The 24,745-nt window shown below is 39.7% G+C and overlaps 2 protein-coding genes across 2 annotated transcripts in view; one reads left to right on the forward strand and one right to left on the reverse strand.

Annotated features, from left to right (window-relative positions):
* ccdc157 (coiled-coil domain containing 157) overlaps positions 1-10,307 on the forward strand; it is a 35,660-nt gene extending 25,353 nt beyond the window's left edge. The window contains exons 8-11 of the mRNA XM_063034203.1: positions 2,663-2,831; positions 6,702-6,841; positions 7,120-7,214; positions 9,753-10,307. Of these exons, the coding sequence (XP_062890273.1) occupies positions 2,663-2,831; positions 6,702-6,841; positions 7,120-7,214; positions 9,753-9,999 (651 nt within the window). The 3' untranslated portion in view covers positions 10,000-10,307. The remainder of the gene's footprint in view (positions 1-2,662; positions 2,832-6,701; positions 6,842-7,119; positions 7,215-9,752) is intronic.
* Positions 10,308-15,513: 5,206 nt separating this feature from the next.
* rnf215 (ring finger protein 215) overlaps positions 15,514-24,745 on the reverse strand; it is a 33,401-nt gene continuing 24,169 nt past the window's right edge. The window contains exons 7-10 of the mRNA XM_063034570.1: positions 24,141-24,260; positions 23,095-23,232; positions 21,243-21,345; positions 15,514-19,179 (exon numbers count right to left, since the gene is read on the reverse strand). Coding sequence (XP_062890640.1) covers positions 19,157-19,179; positions 21,243-21,345; positions 23,095-23,232; positions 24,141-24,260 — 384 coding nt within the window. The 3' untranslated portion in view covers positions 15,514-19,156. The remainder of the gene's footprint in view (positions 19,180-21,242; positions 21,346-23,094; positions 23,233-24,140; positions 24,261-24,745) is intronic.

Genomic DNA, 24,745 nt, shown 5'->3' on the forward strand with positions numbered 1-24,745 from the left:
CATCTAACACAATACCACACAACAGGAAAGAACAATGTGTCACAGGTGGGGTTACTAATCCTCTGATATTTTCTTCCTCTCCTTAAGTTTCCCTGCAAACTACAGTTTCAGAGTACATAAAGTTAATCCCATGTACCACTTGTATTATTTTATGATATAACACCCTGCAGCTCCATGCATTTTGCTATCAACATAACTCTATATTATAGAACATAGAATAGTACAGCACATCACAGGTCCTTCGGCCCACAATGTTGTGCTGACCCTCAAACCCTGCCTCCCATATAACCCCCCACCTTAATTTCCTCCATATACCTGTCTAGTAGTCTCTTAAACTTCACTAGTGTATCTGCCTCCATCATAATAAAGATTATGTTAAATGGCATCTCAGAACATTCCGGAGCAGTGGCGTACTTTGTTCTTTCTTCACTGGCAAATGCATAACATATCTAGAAAACTTTATCCAAGGACATTGGCAACGAGTTTCTATGCTCATTTTACCTGTACAGTTGGGGTCTGCAATTTGAGCTTTGAAGTCAATTCAGGAGTCAAGCAAGGCTGTGTGATGTCGGAGATATTATTTAACCTGGGGGTTGACTGGGTTAGGCAAACAAAGAAAGATAAGCAGAGAGGCATTAGGTGGATTCTATTTGCTACTTTAGAAGACCTTGCCTTTGTAGATGACCTTGCATTATTATCATACACACAATGCAAGAGAAAACTTGGTACCTGTATACCTTTGGTGGACGGGCTGGACTCAGAGTCAGCCAGAGAAAGACTGAGACCATGACCCTCGATGCAAAGTCTCCTCCTCCTGTCAAGGCACACGGCATCGACTTACCCTGCACCAGCAGATTCACTTCCCTGGACAGCATCTTTCAGCAGGGTGGTGGGATCAAGGACGACATCCGGTGCAGTCTCATCAGAGCTAGAAATGTCTTCAGATCAACTGGTGATTAACCAAGTACAGCATCTACACCAAGGTGAAGCTGTACCAGAGCTGGTTTCTATCCACATTCTTGTATGGGTCAGAATGACAGAGAGCGACCTTGCCAAGTCGTTGTCATTCCACACCATGAGCCCCTGGAAGATCCTCCATATTTTCTGGCCAAGAAAGATCTCTAACTACACCCTACTTTTCCAGTGTCATTAAGAGGACATGGCCACAATCATCATGAGGAAATGTTGGAGATGGATTGGGCACATGATGAGAAGAGACGCCATCAAGCCAGCACTTCATTGGATCCCTGAAGGGTGAAGGAAGTGTGGGAGACTAAAGACAACTTGGCACTGTACCAGAGAGGCAGAAATGAGGACCTTGAACCACACCTGAGGCACAGTAGAGAAGATGGCCAACGGCAGACAAAGATTTAGGACCTTCATTATTGCCCTAATCACCAGTGGTGTAACAGGCAGTAAGTAGGTGCATCACCAACACAGTGGTGCACTCGGCCAGCTCAGTGGCAGGGCAACTGCTGCTTCACAGTTCCAGTGACCTGGTTCAAGAGTGACTATTGGTTCACGGAGTTTACTGTTTTTTCCTACGACTGTGTGGGCTTTCTCGGGATGCTCTATTTTCCTGTCACATCCCAAAAATATGCAGCTTGCTCGGCTAATTGGCCATTGCATTGTAAATTACTTCGAATGTATATGGTGGGGTGGAGGGCGGTTGGTGGGCAGAGTTAATGGGAATGGGTGGAGAATGAGATGGGTCACGATAGGATTAGAGTAATAGTGGATGCTTGGAATCGCTTTCAATGTGCATCACGGTGGTAGGGCCCGGGTCCTAGTGTGGGGCACGACCCAGTGTTTGAACGATTTAAACGCCAGCCCAGGTAGGCAGAAAAGACAGGGTTTTGGGACCAGAGGTGAAAGTTGGGCCAATTCCACTCACTCTTCTGTGATGTTCACTCCTCTCTTTGCAGTACTGAGGCTGTGAGACTGTTCTAGCTGCTACGCGCTTTGTATCTCCGAGCTTTGCGACAATTTGCCACAAACTGATGAACTGAGATTGAGGCTACGGGCCTATTCCAGCCGCTCTGGGTCTATGGAATCAATCCAGTTCGGAATGCTGTTGCTTGCCTTTATTGTTTGCATGATTGTGTTTTTTTTTCTCTTTCTCTGCACATTAGGTGTTGGTCTTTTCTTTAATTGGGTTCTTTTGGTGTTTCTTGCTTTGTGGCTGCCTGTAAGCAGATGAATCTCAAGGCTGTATAATTTATACACTCTTTGATAATAAATGTACTTTGAATCCTTGCTGTATTTCTCCACTTTGCCATGCCTCTCTATTAGGTACAGTGTTACTATAGCAATTTCATCTTTGCTACTGCTAGAAGATATCCTCACACCTGGTAGCTTAAAAGTTACGATGAAATGCAGCCTTTGAATCAAGGTTCACTCATAATTAATTTGTATCCATTATCAAATGTGGGGAAGGCAAGAGTCTCACTTGTGCCTCAATTCTAGCCCAACCTTAAATGAACACAATCCTTTTGTGGAATTACTTGTAATCTTCATGTCAGATGGACTAAATACAGTACGTTTAAACGATATGTACTAATACCTCTCCTAGGATTATTTCATCCACCAGACACTACTACATAGTGAAAATCAAATGTGCACTCTGCAGATTAATTGCTTTTCCTTCCCTTTCTTATCACAGCAGCACACAGAGCACCTACGGGAAGAAAAGCATGGTCTGGAGAAAACCATGTTGGAGCTGAAACATAACCTGACCCAGCTGGAAAATCAGGTTCAACAATACAAAGAGCAGCAACAGCTTCTAGTCACTTTTCCAGACTTGAACATGCCAGAGGAAGCACAGTGTGAGAGTAAGAGATTATTTTAAATATTCAAATAGCAGTGCAAGTTAAACATCTGAATATTGAAGAATGATGTATTCAAAATGAAACATGAATTATTTGTTACTTTGATTGATCAATAAAACCTTTTGCCAAATTGAGAAATACAGATAGCAAATTTAGGACATCATAAACAATTCATATATTAAAAACCAAATCCATAACCTCTAAGGACAGTGCCATCAGGTATGTGGGAACACTACCATCCTCAAGTCACATACCTTCTTGACTTGGACATATTGGATAAAGCCATTTCCCACCAAGTTCTGCAAACAGTTTGTGTTCTTGCGGCAGTCTCGTGTCTCCATTTGACTATCCTTCTGCCTCTACAGTTGCTGCTGAACCCCTTGAGTTCCTCCAGCATTTTTTTTACTCTTGGATAAATCCAGTTCTCCATGATAGTTGAGAGGAAGTTTTAGACCTCCTTTCTTGATACTGTTGCTGAATGCCCATTCCCCTTCCCAACAATGAATGATACTTGGAGATCTATATTTTATGAATGAATTTTTAATATGTGCTTGATACGATTGCAGTCCAACTATTATGGTTAATGTGAAAGAACACATATTCAACCAATACGTTAATATCTACTATAAGCCTACTGACTCTCACAGCTATCTGGACTATTCCTCTTCTCACCCTGTCTCTTGCAAAAACGCCATCCCCTTCTCGCAATTCCTCCGTCTCCGCCGCATCTGCTCTCAGGATGAGGCTTTTCATTCTAGGACAAGGGAGATGTCTTCATTTTTTAAAGAAAGGGGCTTCCCTTCCTCCACTATCAACTCTGCTCTTAAACGCATCTCCTCCATTTCACGTACATCTGCTCTCACTCCATCCTCCCACCACCCCACTAGGAATAGGGTTCCCCTGGTCCTCACCTACCACCCCACCAGCCTCCGGGTCCAACATATTATTCTCCGTAACTTCCGCCACCTCCAACGGGATCCCACCACTAAGCACGTCTTTCCCTCCCCCCCCTCTCTGCATTCCGCAGGGATCGCTCCCTACACAACTCCCTTGTCCATTCGTCCCCCCCATCCCTCCCCACTGATCTCCCTCCTGGCACTTATCCGTGTAAGCGGAACAAGTGCTACACATGCCCTTACACTTCCTCCCTTACCACCATTCAGGGCCCCAAACAGTCCTTCCAGGTGAGGCATCACTTCACCTGTGAGTCGACTGGGGTGATATACTGCGTCCGGTGCTCCCGATGTGGCCTTTTATATATTGGTGAGACCCGACGCAGACTGGGAGACCGCTTTGCTGAACATCTACGCTCTGTCCGCCAGAGAAAGCAGGATCTCCCAGTGGCCACACATTTTAATTCCACATCCCATTCCCATTCTGACATGTCTATCCACGGCCTCCTCTACTGTAAAGATGAAGCCACACTCAGGTTGGAGGAACAACACCTTATATTCCATCTGGGTTGCCTCCAACCTGATGGCATGAACATTGACTTCTCTAACTTCCGCTAGGCCCCACCTCCCCCTCGTACCCCAGCTGTTACTCCTTTTTATGCACACATTCTTTCTCTCACTCTCCTTTTTCTCCCTCTGTCCCTCTGAATATACCTCTTGCCCATCCTCTGGGTCACCCCCCCCCCATCTTTCTCCCTAGGCCTCCTGTCCCATGATCCTCTCGTATCCCCTTTTGCCTATCACCTGTCCAGCTCTCGGCTCTATCCCTCCCCCTCCTGTCTTCTCCTATCATTTTGCATCTCCCCCTCCCCCTCCGGCTTTCAAATCCCTTACTCACTCTTCCTTCAGTTAGTCCTGACGAAGGGTCTCGGCCTGAAACGTCGACTGCGCCTCTTCCTATAGATGCTGCTTGGCCTGCTGCGTTCACCAGCAACTTTGATGTATGTTGCTTGAATTTCCAGCATCTGCAGAATTCCTGTTGTTTACGTTAAATTTAGGATGTTTAAACCATGGAGGTTCAAAGCATCAGGTAAATTTGATTATGTGGATGGGGAGCATCAATCTTTGATAAGCCCTTTGATAAGTGAATGGAAAACTGAAAGGTGTTACTTTACAGAAAAATAAGGCCCATCAAGCAATTAAAAAGTCTATTTTACTAGTTAATATAGTGTTAAACAATAATAGAATATCAACAATTTCCTCTGCATTAACAGTTGATATAAATCTTTTAATCACTTTTGTTCGTATGTACTTATTTTGTTTAAGTTATTGCAAATGGATGTATTTTAGAAGGTCAAATATGGATAAGAATTGATAAGAGTCTGAGGGAGAACTGGTGAACAGAAGGACCTTGCGGTACAGGTCTACAGGTCCCTGAATATGGAAGTATAGCTAGTGAGAATGGGCATGTGTGATAGTTTGGCTCACAAAGCTGTGCCAAACATGTCCTTACCTTAGAAATTACCTAGGGTTACCCACAGCTCTCTATTTTTCTAAGCTCCATGTACCCTTCCAGGAGTCTCTTAAAAGACTCTATTGTATCCGCCTCCACCACCGTCGCCAGCAGCCCATTCCACGCACTCACCTCTCCCCGCGTAAAAAACTTACCCCTCAAAATATCCTCTGTACCTACTTCCAAGCACCTTAAAACTATGCCTTCTCATGCTAGCCATTTCAGCCCTGGGAAAAAGCCTCTGACTATCCACACGATCAATGCCTCTCATCATCTTATACACCTCTATCAGGTCACCTCTCATCCTCCGTCGCTCCAAGGAAAAAAGGCCGAGTTCACTCAACTTATTCTCATAAAGCATGCTCCCCAAGTGATGCTGCCTTCATCAGTTGTGCATTGAATATAGCAGCAAGAACATCATGTTATAACTTCATAAATATTGGTTAGGCCACACTGGTGTTGTGTGCAGCTCCAGTAACCACACCTTAGCTTACACTGGAGAGGTTGCAGAGGAGATTCTGCAGAATGTTGCCTCACTTGGAGAGATTGGATGGACTGGGTTTATTAATCCTGAAGTGGAGGAAGCTGAGAGGTTTTCTAACAGAGGTAAAGAAAAATACAGGGGTGCTTTTGCTTGGTGGAAATTCCTTAAACAAGAGATCATGGGTATAAGGTGAGAGGTGGGAGATTTAGAGGATAACTGAGGGAGTTCCATCAACACCCCCACCCACCCCACACACACAACAGATGATTCAGACCTGAAATAGGCCGCCTAAGGTAATGGATCCAGGTACTCTCACATATTTAAAATGCATCTAAACAAGCACATGAATTGCCAAGGCATAGAAGGTTATAAAACCAGAGTGTGTAAATAGGACTAGTTTAAGTACAATGGTCAACATGTACCTGTACATAGTGGGGCAAAAATCCCGTACCTGTGCTGTGATGTTATAATTATGTTTAAGTATTTTTATTTGTAAAGGCTGTTTTCAAATGTCAAACATTCATAAGTGGTGTTTTGGAGAATTTTCACATTTGGTCATGCAAGGTGGCATGGATTAGCCATCTGTCAAATATATTTTGAGCAGTTTTTCTGGGTGCAACATTTCACCATTTATTAAAAGATCTTGTCCTAAGCTTTTTAATTTTAAAATTTTGTTTTATTTTTTATTGGCACATCAGCAATGCTAATTAAGTCAATGAAGATGTGTGAAAGGGTGATTGATTTTCAATCCTTATATTCTGAATATTTGCATGTCCCACTGATACTCAGTGAGAAAGCTGACATACTGAAACAGGCAGCTGGGTGAGGTTCCTGAGGATGATTGACCTGTGCAACTCAACTCCACTAATTGGGCCAAAGGTGTCATGAGAATGGAGCCATAAATATTGCAAACAGGGAAAAATGATGTGGTTTAAGTTTAAAATATAAATGCAGTTTAGCCGTTTTAACTTTATTCCTGTTAGGTACCGGTGATATTGCACTGGACATGGAGAAGCAATTGCAAGCAAACAGCTTACGTATCAATATCCTGGAAGAAGAGAACTCTCGATTGAGAAACACTCTCACAATGCTGCAAAAAACTACACAACAAGGAGCTTTGAAGGTGAAATCCAACAGTTCTAAATCAGTCAAAATCGCCAGTCCTTTATATAGTACCTTTTAAAAAAATTTTCAGTGTGCAATCATCAAAATAAAACTGCAGAAAATCTCCTTGTTTAATGAGATGGCGCTGTATCCTTACTGGAAACTTATTCCTGGCAAAATAAAACCATTTCTTTGCATAATATTTGTAATAATTTTACATCATGTACTGTAATACAATATACATAATATAAAAATTGTTCATTTTAATATGAACTTTTTCTTCTCTCATGGTTTAAGGTCATTCCACAGACAAAACTTTGGTCATCCACAGAGCCATCAGAAGATGGACTAAAACCAGATGGGAGTGAAGAGAGAAACAGACATAACACAATGTAAGAGAACCACATTCCACTTTCCAGGGTGGTTGGGGTGGGTAAGGGAGGAAATCATGGGTCCATTAAATTCTTTATTACAATTTAACAATTGCAAAATACTAGCATCACTATTTCAAACTAATTAAATATGAATATATTCAAGTGTTAAGAGGTTGTGAGAAGTCAAAACCTCAAACAACCAGTCCAGTGGGGAGAATATATCGTGCTACAAAACAGCTAAGTGGGAAGAAAGTAGGAGTTAATTAGTTGTATCTTTGGGCTGAGTGGAAACCAGGAAAATTAGAGGAACATGTAACAGAAGTAACATGAGGACTTTAATCTACATTTGAGCTAGACAAATCAAATTCATTCGTAATAAGCTAGAGGACAAATCCAGGGAACATATATCAGTATTTATTTTATATTAATATATTGTGGTAAGGAGTATTTTAGATCTGGTTTTATGCAATGAGAAAGTCAGCTTTGATCTTGTAAAGGGACTAGTAGAGAAGAGTGACCATAATAAGATAATTTTTCAAATTTAAGTTTGCATCGATGTAGTTCAATCTGAAACTAGGGTCTTAAATCTAAAGAAAGGAAACAATAAAGGTATGAGGGAACAGTTCTTCATGACTTAGACAGGCAGTGGCTAGCACTTTTCAGAAAATATATATATTCCTTTAAGACATACAAACCCAACAGGTGTCAACTTCTAGTTTTGTTTGACACTCTTCCTTGGATGTGTGGAACTCAGCAAATCAGGACCAACAAATTCATGAAGAAGTTTAAGTTAGAATAAAAGAGTAAACTGGTGAGAACATGGGTTGAAAGAGCTTCTATAGGTATCTGTAAATGGGAGATAACTAAACAAGGGTCTTGGCCCGAAACATCAACTCTTTATTCCACTCCATAGAGGCTGCCTGAGCTGCTGAGTTCCTCCAATATTGTATCTATATTCATGGAAAACAAACCCCAGAAATATCAGAGAACCAAAGGTCTGGTGAGAACAAGGAATTGAAGGATTTGAGTTTAAGTAAAAGAAAAGTGCTAGATAGATTATTTAGATTAAAAGATGATGAATCTTAAGGATCTAATGATCCTAGAATCTTGTTCTTTGGCTACTGTCTAAAATTCTGTAGATTCTAGAATTGTTCTTGCAGATTAGTAAATATGACCCTGCTATTTAAGAAATAAGGGAGAAAATAGGTGATACTAGCCTATTGACCTAACACTTGTGATAGGGAAGGTGATGGATTCTATAATGAAGGATATAATAACTGAAAACCTTGAAAAGAGGAATTGAACAGAGCCAGCATGGATTTGTGAAAGGAAAGTCATGTATAATGACTCAATTTCAGTTCCTTGAGGATATTACAATACATTAAACAAGGGTTAACCAATGGATGTGATGTATTTGGATTTTTAGAAGCTTTTTGATAAGGTCTCCCACGAGGCTGGTCATAGATTATTGGCGATTGGACAGAAAGCAAGGAGTGCAAAGAAACATATTTTTCTCATATTGAGAATTTGTGACTACTATAGTAACATAGAAATTGGTCCTTGTGCCCTGGTATTCACAGTATATAACAACAATTTGATAAAGGAGACTCTACAAAAAAAACCAAAAGACAGAGCAGAATTAGGCCATTCACCTCAAGTCTGCTTCGCCATTCCATCTTGGTTAATTTATTACCCCTCACAACCTCATTCTCTTGCATCTCCCTGTAACATTTGACACCCTAATTAATCTCCACAGCCATTTGTGTCAATGAATTCCACAGATTTACCATACTCTGGATAAAGAAATTCCTCCTCATCTCTGTTCTAAAGAGATAACCTCCTATGTATCCCTGTGTCCTCTGGTCCTAGACCTCTGCACTACAGGAAACATCAAATTTGTTGATGATCCACACAATCAGGTGGATTTGAGAAGCAGTCTAGGATGTAAAGAAGCTTAAAGACAATACAAAGTGGACGATTGGCAAGAACATAGCAAGCACAATCTAGTTTCGGAAAATGTAAAAATGATCCATTTTGGTGTACAAAGCAGAAAAGTAAGGCATTATTTAAATGGTGATTTTTCAAAGGACTTAGTTGTGTACACAAGTCACTGAAAGCCAACATGCAGATATAACAATCAGTTAGGAAGGCATCCAGTATGTTGGGCTGCATTACAAGAAGATGTGACTACAGAAGTAAAAGTGTAATACTGCAATTATATATGCCACTGGTGAGATGACACTTGGAGAATTATGTACCATTTTTGATCTACTTAGCTAATAAGGGATATATTTGTTGAAAAAGATGTACAGAGGTGATTTCTTAAATTGGTTTCATGGATGATGGATTTGCTGTACAAGGAGAGACTGAGTAGACAAGGACTCTCCCTCCAGACCTTCCACAGGCTTTATTAAATCTGAGAGTTCATAGAGAACTCAGCAGGCTTAATACAAGGACAATATTGAAACTAGCTGAAGTGGCTAGAATCTGAATAAGAGATAGGCACTTTTCTGACATAATAACAAAATGTAAACAATTTAAATATCAACTTTACAGAGGGACATCAAAAGCTACAAGAAGTGAAGATGTAAATACCAGACCACCATCCAACCAAAGATTCTGGAATGAGCAAAGGGGAACTTCCCCTCCTACCAAACAGCGAAATGAGCCTGCAACAAATGTCCTCAATCCACCAGAAATATCTGCTATTGGTGTTTATACAAGGCTCAGAAAGGTTGGGGCTTTAATGGGTAACAAACCTGTATCTGACAACACGAAGAACCACCACAGAAAATTACATTAGGGTTATGTAATTATGTGAACAATACCGTAACATAGGACAGGGGTTCCCAACGTTTTTATTCCATGGACCCTTACCATTAACCAAGGGGTCCATGGACCCCAGGTTGGGAACCCCTGATCTAGAGAATAACTAGTGTAATATAAGTTTTTTGTTATACTCGACAAAAATTTAGAATGGAAGATTGAAGGGGAAGAAATTGCCGAAGTTGGCTGCTGGCTAATTGTTTCTTTCTAATGTAAAATAAAGGCCATAAATGATTATTCTACATTTATTGAAATCCACTGCCTGTATGCTTGGAACATTTTATTCGAAGAAACTGATTTAAACATGCATACCCCGGTAGTCCACAGGTGGCTTGCATGTCAAAGGGACATAAAGTTGACTTGAAGTTGTTGTGGAATGCTTAATTTAACAAACATTTTTAGGATTTTTAACTAATTTTCTGGAAGCTGAATAAAATATGTCAATTTATAATATTTATATAATTAAAATTTATAGGTATAATTATTTGGTTGTTTGATATCTTGGAAATTATATGTTAAAGCTAAATCTGGTTACAGTTAGTGGAGTGGGAATTTCCAGAGTTAGTGCCATGCATAGCTGTCTGGCATTAGCATCAAGTGCTAGAAAAGTCATGAGACTTTCACTAAATAATACAGATGAAGTCATATATACAATATCAATTATGTGGATAATCTAACACCTCAATGGATGTCAAAGAGTACAGCTGGATACAGGATCAGAGAGAGTTGGGCAGTGTTGGAGAAATAATCAGGCAAAGTGTGAGATGATGTATTTTAAAAAGTCAAGTAAGGGTTGGATATAGAGGAATTGGCAGGACATTAAGCAAAGTTGAAATTTGTTTATTTATTTAGCGATATCACGCAGAGAAGGCCCTCCCAGTCCTTCGAGACACCCCATCCCAGCAACCCCCAATAAACCCAATTAACTCTAACGGGTTAATCAGGACAATTTATAGTACAACAACCAATTAACCTACCCAGTATGTCTTTGGACTGTGGGAGAAAACTGAAGGACCTGGAGAAAACCCATGCATTCCACGGGGAGGACGTACAGAGACTCCTTATAGAACAGCACCGGAATTGAATTGCCAACTCTGGAATTACTCGATCTCTAGTAACGTTGTGCTATCCACTACAATATCATGGCACCTCTAGGGGGTTCAAGACCATAGTTCCCTGAAAGTGACAACAGGGGTAGATAGGATAGTGAAGAACCATTGGTCATGCTTGCCTTTATCGGTTGTCCACGAAGTTCTGACTTGCTGTGACTTGGTTAGACTGCACTTGGAGTCCTGTCTACAGTACTTGTTCTCACACAATAGGATGTGTATGGCAGAACTGGAGGGAACACAGTGGAGATTCACCAGGGTTGTCTGGGTTAGAGGACTTCAGTCATGTGGAGAGACTGGATAGGGTGGGTTCGTTTTCCTTAAGTAAAAGAGAGGTGACTTGAGGTATATAAAATTATAATATGTGGACAGTATTGATAGTATGAATCTTTTCCCGAAGGCTGGGTTATCAAAAACAAATCTTTTAAAGGTGAGAGGAAGGAGTTTTCTGTCTTCACTGCCACAGAATGTGGTGGCATCAGACACAATTACTATGTTTTAGAGACATTTACACAGGCACTTCAGGAGGCAAGGTATAGAAGGATACAGAACTAATCTGGACAAATGGGATTAGTGTAGATGGGCTAGAAAGCCAGCGTAGACTAACTAGCCTGTTTCTGTACTATACCATGACTCTGGGGCAAAGTCGTAATTAGCCTGAAAATTCAATTGTCAAGGTTCTGCAGCTCTGGTGCTAGGACAGCTTTTTATTTGCTATAACCTGCTGAACAAGCATTTCAATTGACCCAATCAAGATCAGAAGATAATCACATGATAACCATTCTAAATTCTGCCCTCTACACTAAAACTGAATGCTCTCGAGCGCAATTGAGAATGCCAGTTTGTTCTAAACACATACAAATAGTTACTTGGTATTTTACTCGGAATTTCAAAAATTGAATCTATGCTTGTCAAACACTAGCAATTGGTGGGATTTATCCATGTTTTAAAAATCTGTTTTTAGTTTATCAAATAAAATAAAGAGCTTGGCTGCTTGCTAGTTATACCTGCCTTATTTTTTTTCACTGAATTTCAGATAAATACTCGAGCAGTCAAACTAATACTTAAAGTAGCAATGATCTCAAAGTGTTTCAGATCACTGATGAAATAAGCTAATACATACGTATTGGAGTTCACATATAATACTTCATCGAGTAGATTTAAATGGAATATAGTTTGAATAGTTGGCTAAGACAGGAAAATATGAGAATAAAGTAACATATCCCAAGAGTGCCCATCTTGCACAACCTCTTATGTTCCCAGAAAACATCCTACACAACCAAGAAAGCTCACCATTGCCTCTACTGTCTGACGAGGCTGAAGAGAGCACATCAATACTCACGGTCTTCTACAGATGTATAGTAGAATGCATCCTCATGTGCTGCATGGAACAGAAACTACACTCTGGCAGACAGGAAAGCTCCACAATGGATAGTCAAACTGCCCAAAGCATCACTGGCACAAGCCTGCCCGCCACCAAGGATGTATATACAGAAAAATGCCGGAAAAGGCCGGCAATATCTTGAAGGATCCCACCCTGCTCATGGACTGTTCATCCCACTCCATCAAGGAGGAGGCTATGTAGCATCCACATCAGGACCTCCTGACTCAAAAACAGTTACTTTTCCCAAGCAGTATGTCGGATCAACATCCCCACCCACTCACCCACCCCTCTACCACTAGTTTATAATTTCCTGTCAGTCACCTTATGTACAGACACTCCCTATGTACATACGATCAATGTATATAAGCTATCTTATGTACAGTATTTTTTAAATTATTGTGCTCTTAACCTTATTGCATTTTTTTGTGCTGCATCATATCTACAGTAACAATTATTTCATTCTCCTTTACATTTGTGTAGTGGAAATGTCATTAAACAATCTTAAATCTTGAATAATGTTCAACTGCAAAACTATTGGATGAATCACACAGGATAAAGTTCAATCTGCAGCAAATAAAATGCACCAAGATTAACATTAAGTGCCATGAAGCATTTACAGCAGAGGCGACATTCAGCCCAATTGTCAACAGCATTAATGCTTCATAGGATGCTATTGCCACCTTAACCAAACCAATACACTTCTCTATTTCTTTTCTCCCCTCCCTACCCACCCACCCAAATCCTTATTCAGCTTGTGCTTAAATGCATCGACAGGTTTTAACATCCTTCCACACAGATGTAAACAGAAACAGCTATGAAACAGACCCTTCAGCCCAGCAAATCCATGCCAACCATCAAACACCCATTTTTACACGGTTATAAAGATACAGACAAACTTTATTTGTCATACATACATTGAAACATAGTGAATTACATTATCTTGTTAGGATTGTGCTGGGTGCAACCCCCAAGAATTGCCATACCTTCGGCACCACCATTACCTGCCATAACTCACTAACCCTAACCATATGTCTTTGGACTGTGGGAGGAAACTGGAGCACTCGGAGGAAACCCATGCAGTCACGAGAACATACAAGCTGCTTACAGGCAGTGTCAGGGATCGAACCCCAAGCAGTGATTAATGGCAATGCAAAGGGATTGTACTAACCACTACAGGTTAAGTAAAGTGGGCTAATCCTACCCGACACCACTTTATTCTCCCCACGTTCCCGTTAGCTCCGTCTCAGATTCTACCACTCACCTTCACAGTAGGAGCAAAATTTACAATGACCAATTAACCTGCTAAACTGCAGCCTTTTGGATGTAGGAAGAAACTGGAGCCAGGCTTTTGAAGCTATGAAACTAGCTGCCCCAATGTGCTACCTACTTATTTCCATTGAAAACATATTTTCCAACTAATGATCATGTTCTGAACTGATGCTGGGTGAGAAGGTAGCTTAGGCTTCTATGTTCTTACTAACCAGAATTTACCCATCCAGGTTGACAATTCTGGAACAATTTTCTGAACTTAACGGAGATGCTAGTTTGCAAATACAAGGCCATAAAATGCAGGAACTTTGAAAATCCGTGTTTTCTAGCAACTGCAGTGATCACTTGCAGTTTTTGAACAAAAATAAATACTGTATATTGACATCTTGGCTGCAAGTAAGCTACCAAACCAGCAGTAAATATTAGAGCATTTCTGACCTATTTGTCTTTATTAGTCTGAGCTAATTTACTCTGCCTCCCAGAGTTGGCATGTGGCCAAGTGGTTAAGGCATTCGTCTAGTGCTTTGAAGGTCACTAGTTCGAGCCTTGGCTGAGGCAGCGTGTGTGTCCTTGAGCAAGGCACTTAACCACTCATTGCTCTGCGACGACACTGGTGCCAAGCTGTATGGGTCCTAATGCCCTTCCCTTGGACAACATCAGAGGCGTGGAGAGGGGAGACTTGCAGCATGGGCAACTGCCAGTCTTCCATACAACCTTGCCCAGGCCTGCGCCCTGGAAACTTTCCAAGGCACAAGTCTCATGGTCTCATGAGACTAACAGATGCCTATATATAAAATAATTCTGCATCCCAAAAGCTGCATTCTTATCTTCTGTTCGCACTCCCAGACCTACTTAAATGTTTTTCGGCTGGCCTCCTATTCTTCACAACTTCACCTAAAACTCAGGTATTTGTACCAACTCCTGCTCACGGATTATCCCAGAACTTGTCTGACCTATATTGTTTCCCATTTTTCCAACCCTTAAGAAAACAAATCTCAAATTTCATTAGCAGAAATAGAAATATCTTAAATGAAGTTCATCCTGGGCCAATAAAAATCTGCAAAACTAATTTACCTTCACCAAAATATTGTGCATTAAGCACTGGATGATAAAACAAAATTACCATTTCTAAGTCTACTGTATTATACAAGGTACAACAACAAAATGGAGAAAATCCCAATTTATGTCCTTTGTTAAAACAACTTGAAAGTATATATTGTCTGAAAAGAGTTGGCTCATGGTCCCAAACCCAAAAGAAACAATTTGTTTTTGATATGAAATGATGCAACTTGATCCTATTTTAAATACAGCAACTATGCTGTACAATGTCGAGTGAATTAAATCAGTAAGACTGGAGAAAGATGTAAATAAGTTTCAAGAAAAATTGCTTTGCCTTTGTAGTGTTAGTTGGTGAAAATGACCAGCTATTTGCCACCCAAATGACCAATTAGAAAACAAATATTCATGCAATCTCTTTTGACAATTTAATGCAAGATTTACTGTGTTGTGTACTCTGTGGAGAGTTCAGAATCAGGTTTATTATTACTGGCATGTGACGTGAAATTTGTTAACTTAGCAGCAGCAGATCAATGCAATACATAATCTAGCAGAAAGAAAAATATTAATAAAATAAAAAAACAAGTAAATCAATTATGCACATGAATAGATTTTTTTTAATGTGCAAAAACAGAAATAATATATATTAAAAAAGTGAGGTGGTGTCCAAAGCTTCAATGTCCATTTAGGAATTGGATGGCAGAGGAGAAGAAGCCCCCTTAGACAACTTAGAACCAATGATAATGACAGAATAACTCAGCATTTTGTACTTCAATCACATATTAACACCAAATATAATTTATTCAACATCTGCATTACAAAATTTTGAGTCATTCTGTCATTGGCTCTAAGTTGTGGATTTTCTGACCAATGGTACCATACAAGTGTCTTCACTAAATTTACAATGGTGGTTCAAGAAACTGACTCTTTACGTTCAAGAGCATGCATAATAAATTGCTGATGTTCTCAGCGCTGTATATCCCAAGGAATTTTTAGTGGATGGTAGCATGTATGGATTCCTTAAAAATGAATGCTGAGTTCCTCCAGCATTTTGTGTGATGCTCTGGATTTTCAAACGGCATTGTTTCATTAAGTTAACATGTATTTGAACAGAGATCCTAATTCAGAACATCGCTCTTTTAGCTTGTTACTGTATCCCAGAAATAAAAAGAATTCAGTTAGCTCAAAGAAGCTTGGAAATTAAAGGTAAAGAAAATAATTGATTCCCTCTATATCTATGTATAATGACAACAAATAAAAAGTTACATTTGAAACTTTATTTTAAGCTTCATGGGACATATTAAGTATTATTAAAGATATGAAGAAAGTAACACAAATAGTCAGCAGAGCAATAACAGAAATGAAATACACAGAGAAAGGTACAAAAATTACCAACTGCTCATAAAGATCTGACAGAACTTGGTAAAATTATGAAATGTTTTCAGGGTGAATAATCAAACATTTGTTTGACTGGCTTTTCCTAAACCTGGCAAAGAAAATCACAAAATCTATGGATTTATTTTCATGCACAAAGTACAAACAAGATCAAAAGCTACAGATGGCAAATACAATGTCTGGAATGCACTAGTGTTGAGCTAACCGATCTATAGATGACCTGTTAATGCTTTGCTTATTTCTACTGGCGTATCTGACCTCTTCTGTACACGTGGCCTCAGCAAAATGTCACTGTAAATTCCGTAAGATGCTAAGCTAAGGGGTGGGGCAGATTTTTTTCTGGCCTTTCAGCTTCATCCTCCAAGAGGACCACAACCTTGTCATAGGGTTTGGAGGCTTGCATGCCTCAGTGACCCGGAGAGCTATGTTGGCTGGAGTCAGGGCTTTGTGCTTTAGCTCTCGGTAGGGTCGCCCATGCCAAACTGGCCAAAGGGTAGAGGCCAGACGAAGAGTGGTCCACCAGTCCTCCAGGTTTTGCGCAGGGGTGGGGGGGGGGGGGAGATCAGCTCAGGGCCAACAACCCTGTCGGGTGAAAAAAGAAAATTTTATGGTATGGACAGACAGAAATAGAGGACCTTCATTGCTGCCCTAAACGCCAGCAGGGCAATGGGCAGAAAGTAAGTTTCAGCTTCACGATATCCACAACTGACATATCTGCACAAGCTCATTCAACCAAATGGAATCTCCAACCTGGGTGGAAAAGGACAGGTATTTTGCGATTTTCTTCTTCTTTAATTCATTTATGTTAATATCACAGAACCAAATAGTATGGAAGCAAGCCCTCTCTGGCCCATCATGTTTGCACTGATGATCAAACAACTATCTATATAAACTGCGACACGTCACCATAATAGGGGCAATTGTAGCCAATTATTTACCATCCAGCATATCTTTGCAGGAGAACATGCAAACTCCAGAAATGGAATCAAGTTTATGGTGAAAAGACAGGTCTCTGGAACCACAAGGCAACAGCACTAACTGCTGCACTACTGTGTGCCGTTAATCAAATGCATTTTAAAAGTGATTAGAAAGAATAGAAAGACAGCACAAGCTGTCAGAAGGCCTTCGGGGTGATGCAGGGAGCGGAGGCCAGGATCTGCTGCCTGACCTTCATCCACTAACATTTCTATCTAGTGTTTTTATCTAGCTATGGCATCACAAAACTGTTAGGAACAACCTGCAGATGATGAGCTCAAAAGCAAGTGCCAAGTTATGCACAATTGGTTACTTCATTGAGAAGTGGGTAAATATTTGAAAAGCAAGAAGGTAAATGGGATGTGAGTATAATTTTAGAGAATCATTCCATTTAATGAACAGAATAGTTTGCATTTATTACTTTTTTAAAAAACTCAAATTACAGATATCTATGGTATTTTTAAATTAAATCCACAATCAATAATTCTTGTGCTCATTTGTGGTCTCAATTTACATTGAAATTCTGCATTCCTTTCCTTTGCTACATTATCAAAGTCCTTTAGAATTTTAAATAATATTTGAACTGCAACTGTTTAAATTATCTAAACCATATTTGAGTTCTAAAGAATTACTTTTAAGACATTCTTCTCTGATCTGCTCACTTCATTTAATGTCTGTTTGAGGGTAGGTTACCACAAAATATAAAGCGTTCCAAAAATGTGGAGAATCAGTGGCAGAAGATGACAGAAAATGAGGAACCGGAAGAAAAATACATATTGAGAGGCACTAAATGTTTGAGTTCAGGTACTTTTCAGGTAACAACAAGAAACTATAACGTTTTGTTATCACAATCGTCAACTTGTTAATGCCTCCGCTCACAAAATTTAACAATGTGTTACAATGCAAAATGCATACTTTGGGAATTTGTATTTTCTTGTCAAAATAAATGCTTTCAACTATTATCGAATGTTTTTAACCCTTTCTGAAAAATAATTGGTCAGATAGGGAATGCTCCACCAATTCTATTTTATCATCCGTTAAAGAAACCTCAGAACAACTTCTTCAGGTGAGCCTCTATTTTTTTAAAATCCAGATCACAGTGGTCGTGTAGTTAACTCTACAAGTGCCTGATCAGTTTACAGCAGTAAGTTGTCATGAGGAAGATCAGTTAACAAGTTCTTTACCAATTGTATTGTAAATTTTAGAGGGTTGGATGGTGAACTACAAGCTTCTCAGTAACTTGATGTTATTTTTGAAGATTGCAAATAATAACATACAACCTTCTTAGGGGGATACTAAACTAATTGTTCAGTATTAACTCTTGGGTACAGCAACGATTAAACCACAAGCCCAGTTCTCAAATTACTAAAAACTAATAACAGCTTTCAGAGGTTTTAATGCTCCAGATGCAGATGTGTCCATCATCTGTCTGTAAGGATTTAGACAGATGGTTATATTCTTCTCCAACAGTACCCACTGTTGGTTTATCAATACACACCAAATAAATTTCAGTGCATTTTTGCAATACAAAATTAGCTATAAAGAATGCATACACGATATAAAGGGCAGAATGAGCATCTCTACTTTTAGTGTGAACATTGAATATATTTACAGTGCTCCAAAATTTTAACCACGAGTCACAAAAGTACACACTAACTAGCTCTTCCTGAATAATCCCAAAACAGGTCAACTTTGCATCACAGATTTATTATAGCTGGTATACTTCACATCATGTTTGTGCAAGTCAATAAACTTAGAATTACAAACACGATTACAGAGAATATCTTGCTCTGAATTTTAAGCTCAAATGTTCACTTAATTCCCCAAATTTAATTGGTTGTGCAGAATTATACAAATAAAGTGCAATATAAAAGGTTTCAAATTGTTTACAGGAATGGAGTCAAGGTAGTTTCCTGCTTTTCCTTCTCTTCAAATGAAGAATAAAGTCAGCTGTTCCCATATGGATCACCTTGTTAAAAAAAAGACAACAGGTGAAGGTTAATTTTGTGAACTTTTCCTTATTCCGGAACTTTGCTGAATACTGTAACATTGCAGGACTTCAGATAGATGTATGACCATAAATTAAATTCTTCTGTGTACAGGTCTCAAGAGAATGCAGGACGGCAAATTTCAAAGGAGAAATGGCACTGTTCTTGGTCATTTTGTATAGTAAAAAGACAGAACAGGGACCTAATACAGTATTAACTCAGGAATGCCACGGCTCCCTGCAATAATCCCAATATTCCATAAGACATGTAGACCAAGTCTGGGATGCTGCTATTCTGTAGAATTCAGTAACTTATTCCCAGCTACCAATGAGCCAAAGAGAAGCAATTTCATTGTAAATTTAGCACCTGTATCTTTAACAAATGAAACAAGACCCCAGAATTTTCTAAACATTTGTCAAAATTAAAACATTTGGCCACTGGTGAGTTCCACTTTGGTGGATGGAGTGGAGGTGTTCAGTGAAGTGGTCCCCCAATTTATGATCGGAACTAATACTAAAAAAAGCTGGCCAGTAGCCTAGTACCATCAGCACCAGACTTTGGGGCAAATGGTCCCGGGTTCAAATCTGGCCGGTTCCTTGCACGCTTTCCATCCGTGTGAAGTTGAGCGTCAAGCTAGCAACTGACTTTTTCTGTCAGTTACAGGAAAAGTCAGATCAATGAACCCATTTAAAAAAGTATACGTATTCCTTTCCGTGCCATGTGGCGCACTGTGCAGCACCATGGCATTTCCTTAGCACTTGTCTCTTCTTTTTTTTACAGGGCCAAGTTGTAAGTCAACGCTCAACCCCGCACAGATGGAAAATGTGCAAGGAACCAGTCAGATTTGAACCAGGACCATTTGCCTCAAAGTCCGCTGCTGATGTACTACACCACCAGCTGGCTTTTTTAGTATTAGTTCCCATCATAAATTGGGGGACCACTTTGTCAAGGGCCTCCACTCCATCCACCGAAAGCAGAACTTCCCAGTGGCCGAACATTTTAATGCCCATTCCCATTCCAACACGTTGGTTGGCCCACAACCACCTCTTGTGCCATGATGAGGTCAGGTCACCCTCAGGGTGGAGTAGCAACACCTTATATTCTGTCCGTGTAGCCTCCAACCAGCTGGCAAGAATATCAATTTCTCCCTCTGGTTAAAAAGAATACCTTCCCCCTCCTTCTAATCCCCTCTCTGGCCTCTCACCTTTTCTCATCTCCCCCTTGGGTCCCCTCCTCCTTAGATCCACTCTCCTCTCCCATCAGATTCCTTCCTCTCCAGCCCTTTAACTTTCATACACACCTTCCAGTTATCCTCTGTCCCTTCCCTCCACCTTTTCACTCTGTCATCTTCCCCCTTTCTTTCCAGTCCTGAAAAAGGGCCTCAGTCCAAATGTTGAACTGTTCATTCATTTCCATAGGTGCTGCCTGACCTGCTGAATTCCTCCAGCATTTTGTGTGTGCTGCTTCAACCTATTTCTTTAAAAATTTTCTTCTGCCCACCAGAGAGCAGTAACAATAAGAGTTTTTGGAAGAAAATCAACTACTTGTTTGACTTCTTAGCTAATAATGGTTTCTACTATTGATGTAATATGTCATGGTATTGCTTTGTTCATTGACAGCCGATCCTACAAATGGTATGGTGAATTTTAAGTCTGCATTATTAGTAAAGAGGCAAGGGAAATAAGTCACTGCATCCCATCACAATCAAGAAAAAATCCGCAGATGCTGGAAATCCAAAGCAACGCACACAAAATGCTGGAGGAACTCAGCAGCCCAGGAAAAGAGTACAGTTAATGTTTTGGGCCTGGCCTGAAACATCAACTGTGTACTTTTTCACAGATGCTGCCTGGCCTGCTGAGTTCCTCCAGCATTTTGTATGTGTCACTGTATCGCGTAACCATTATTCAGAAACCAGGAGTCACACAGTCTTTTTCAGAAGTTGCCTTAAATTGAATTACCTTGGCCACCTACAATCCAACACATTCCTCTCAACTACTTTATTAATATTAGTTTGATAACCTTTGTACAAATAAAGGACACTTACCTAGTACATTTCGCTTACACAGGGGGCAAGTCTGTTGAAGTAGCAACCAAGGATCAACACAGTCCCTGTGAAACTCATGTAGACAAGGTAGTACTCGCAAACACTAGAAATAAAAAAAATCAAACTCCTTTTACTCTTTTGAATAAAAAAGCTGAATCAAACATTCTTAATTTTCTTCTAACAATAATTTTAATCAATTAACTTATGCTCAATAAATTTACTAAATAACCCTCAAACATCTTAGTCTGGCTTAATTACATTATTAGCTTGTACCATAATCTCATCCAGTTAAGCGAAGCCAAATCATAAAGAATAAAAAGATATACAGAAGACTTACATGGTGTGAATATCAAATAAAGACACACAATAATTTGAAAATTTCAGAGATTTTTGATATTTCAACAGAAAAATCAGATTTTCAAAGTGGTCTGAAGGTTCAACCAGAAACCAATGTCCAGGATTTTGCTGTTAGAAGCACTCATTGCTGATCTTGAAGAAAACTTTTCATAAATAGCTTTCATTCTCTGTACCAAGGACTTCCCCTTTTCTAACATTTAGATCAAGGAGATCTCCATTCCCCAGTTTGAGAAGCCAATCACATTGAACACTCACAGTAAATTAACGAGTGAAGAAATCACTTGAAGAATTCACCTTTGCTCCATCTGCAACAAAAGATGGGATTTCCTGGTAGCTACTCATTTTAACTCGACTTCCCATTCCCTTTCTAACATGTCGATCCCTGGCCTCTGCTACTGCCGCAATGAGGGCACTCTCAGGCTGGAGGAGCAATACCTCATCTTCCATCTGGGTAGGTTCCAACCAGATGGCATGAAGCTTCTGCTAATTTCACCCCCTTCCCTTCTCTCTTTTTCCTTCCCCCATTCTGGTTTCCCTCTCAGCCCTTTTCTTCTTACCTGCCCACCACCTTCCTCTGGTAACCCTTTCTTCCATGGTCTACTGTCCTCTCCTATCAAATTCCTCTTTTTTTAACCCTTAATGTCTTTCACCCATCACCTCCCAGCTTTTTACTTCATTCCCCCCCTGCCCCAACCACCCATCTTTCATCTACCACCCACCAGCTTGTACTCTCTTTCCCCCACCTTCTTATCAGGCTTCTTGCCCCTTCCTTTCCAATCATGAAGGACCGGAAATGGTGACTGTTAATTCCCCGCTGTAGAAGCTGCCTGACGTGCCGAGTTCCTCCACTGTGTTGTGCATGTTGCTCAAGATTTCCAGTATTTGCAGAATCTTATGTTTATGCAGTGAAGAATGCTTATAGACGGCAAATAATATCTTATAGTGAGAAAACCGAAACATACAGGAGATTAAGGCAAAAGTTGAAATAACTTAAAATATCAATCTTACAATATTGATCTGAGGGAAGTATTTCCACACACAGATAATTAAAAAGGGGCTGTCAATCGATTATTATGACTTAGTAAAACTCATACTACATACAATAAAGAATAGCATTTTCATAATGCCTTACAGTGAGAATTATTTGTATTATATTTCTAATTCTCATCGATTCATTTGATTCCTAGAACTTACAACTGAAAATACTAGTAGGAACCGACTCCCATCTCCTAAGGAGTAGCAGATCACTGCCAGAAACATCAACATTTCTATATTTAACTCTACTGTGTATGTTGGTTTCACAATACAAGGCCATTGTTGACTTCACAGGTTACTATTAAACCACAGCTACTGTTTTAACTCTCAATTTAAAGTCACTGAGCTCTTAACCCATTGTGATGCTCAACAGCAAAATGTAACCAAATTAAAAATCTAAAAATATGAAAGAGAAGTTAACATTTCAATTGTGTCCTTATAATCACAACATGAAACACACCTGATTTTTATGGAATTCTTCCAAGCACACTGCACAATTCTCATGTTCTTGTGACTGTGTTTTCTGTCTTTTGTTTGGAAAATATTTCCTTGTTTTCAGTGCTGATAACTGCTTTAATATTTGTTGCTTCAAGCTCATCTATAAATATGTGAACAGAGAAATCATTATTCTCGTTAAAATAGTATTTAGTTAAATTGTAAAGCAGATTTCATTGGCCTGAAAAGTATTTATCCTCTCCTTTACTTCAGCAGAGAACTACAAGCAAGGATCGTTTCTTACGTTAACGGATCTCTAACTTCCATACCTGTACATTATTACATGGAGATTAGAGACAAGCTGGAGGTCATATTAGCACACTTGACCTCCTTCATCACTCCCTGACTCTGCATTGACAGAAGACTTTGATTACAAATGTGTAGGAAGTACTTCGCATCTGGCTCCTCAACATTACACCAGGCATGGTTAATATGGCATTAAACCATTCATTTGAATGGGTTCATCAACCTTGACTGTAAAGCTAAGTCTGGGCATGTGTTGGTTTTGATTTTAAACTTTAATTATTAAGTAAATGTAAATTTCTTTCAACAGTTTGTGTTTTAATTACTTTTATCTATTTGAATATCAGAGATCAAAACAGTGCAAAGGACTTTTATGGCAACGAGATAGCAAAATAACCATCAAGGCAGTCAAGAACAGGACCTCTAGGTGGCTGCTTGCTGCCAACTCTGTTTTCGTAGGTTGGCTATGGCAATGACAGACAGGCCTTCAGCTCAATCAGAACTGCAGGAAGCTGTGAGAAAAATTTGGTGGTACGAAAAGTGATTGACAGGCCAGATTAATTCCTTAAAGCCCATTAATATTACTTCAAATAAACTCCACAAAATCGCCAAGTACTAAACACAGCTTCTCATCTTTATATTTCTGAACATATTTAAAGTCCCATTTTCTCCGACTCAAAAATTAAAAAAAATTTATTATAAAATCCATTCACATGATTGCATCTTTAAGCACAGCTTACTCTGTTTACACAGGGATGCAACACAAACCTCCAAATCTTCAGCGCTTGACTCATAGTGTCTATATTGCCACTGGGCCTGCACAATAACTCCAGTACACAAGATTAAACCCACCAACAGGACAGTGTTCCACAGCTGATGTAGATATTTCTGCAAAGGAAAATGAAATACATTTCTCAAACCACAAATGGGACAACATAGTTAATTATAGTTTAACAATATATTTTGTTTGATTGTAATGCATTAAGTTTCTCACTTATCACCTTGTGAGTCAGCTTCTATTTCATTTTATTAAGTTGTTCTCAATTTTTTATTTGTTTGAAATATTTTGGCTTCTTACTGAACATCTCATCAACCAATGCAGTGGACTAGTGATGAGAGATCTATAATCCACACAAATAATAATTCAGAAATGACTACTAATAGCGACATGGTGAGCACTACGCTATTACAGCGCCACCAACCCAGCTTCAGTTCTGCCGCTGTCTATAAGGAGTTTGCAGGTTCTCTCCAGATCCCTCCCACATCCCAAAGACACAAGGGTTAGGGTTAGTAAGTTGTGGGCATGCTAAGTTAGCACCTGAAGCACGGTAACACTTACAAGCTGCCCCCAGCACATCCTTGGATTGTGTTGG

Source organism: Mobula hypostoma, chromosome 27 (genome assembly GCF_963921235.1).
Source record: "Mobula hypostoma chromosome 27, sMobHyp1.1, whole genome shotgun sequence".
NCBI classification, from domain to species: domain Eukaryota; kingdom Metazoa; phylum Chordata; class Chondrichthyes; order Myliobatiformes; family Myliobatidae; genus Mobula; species Mobula hypostoma.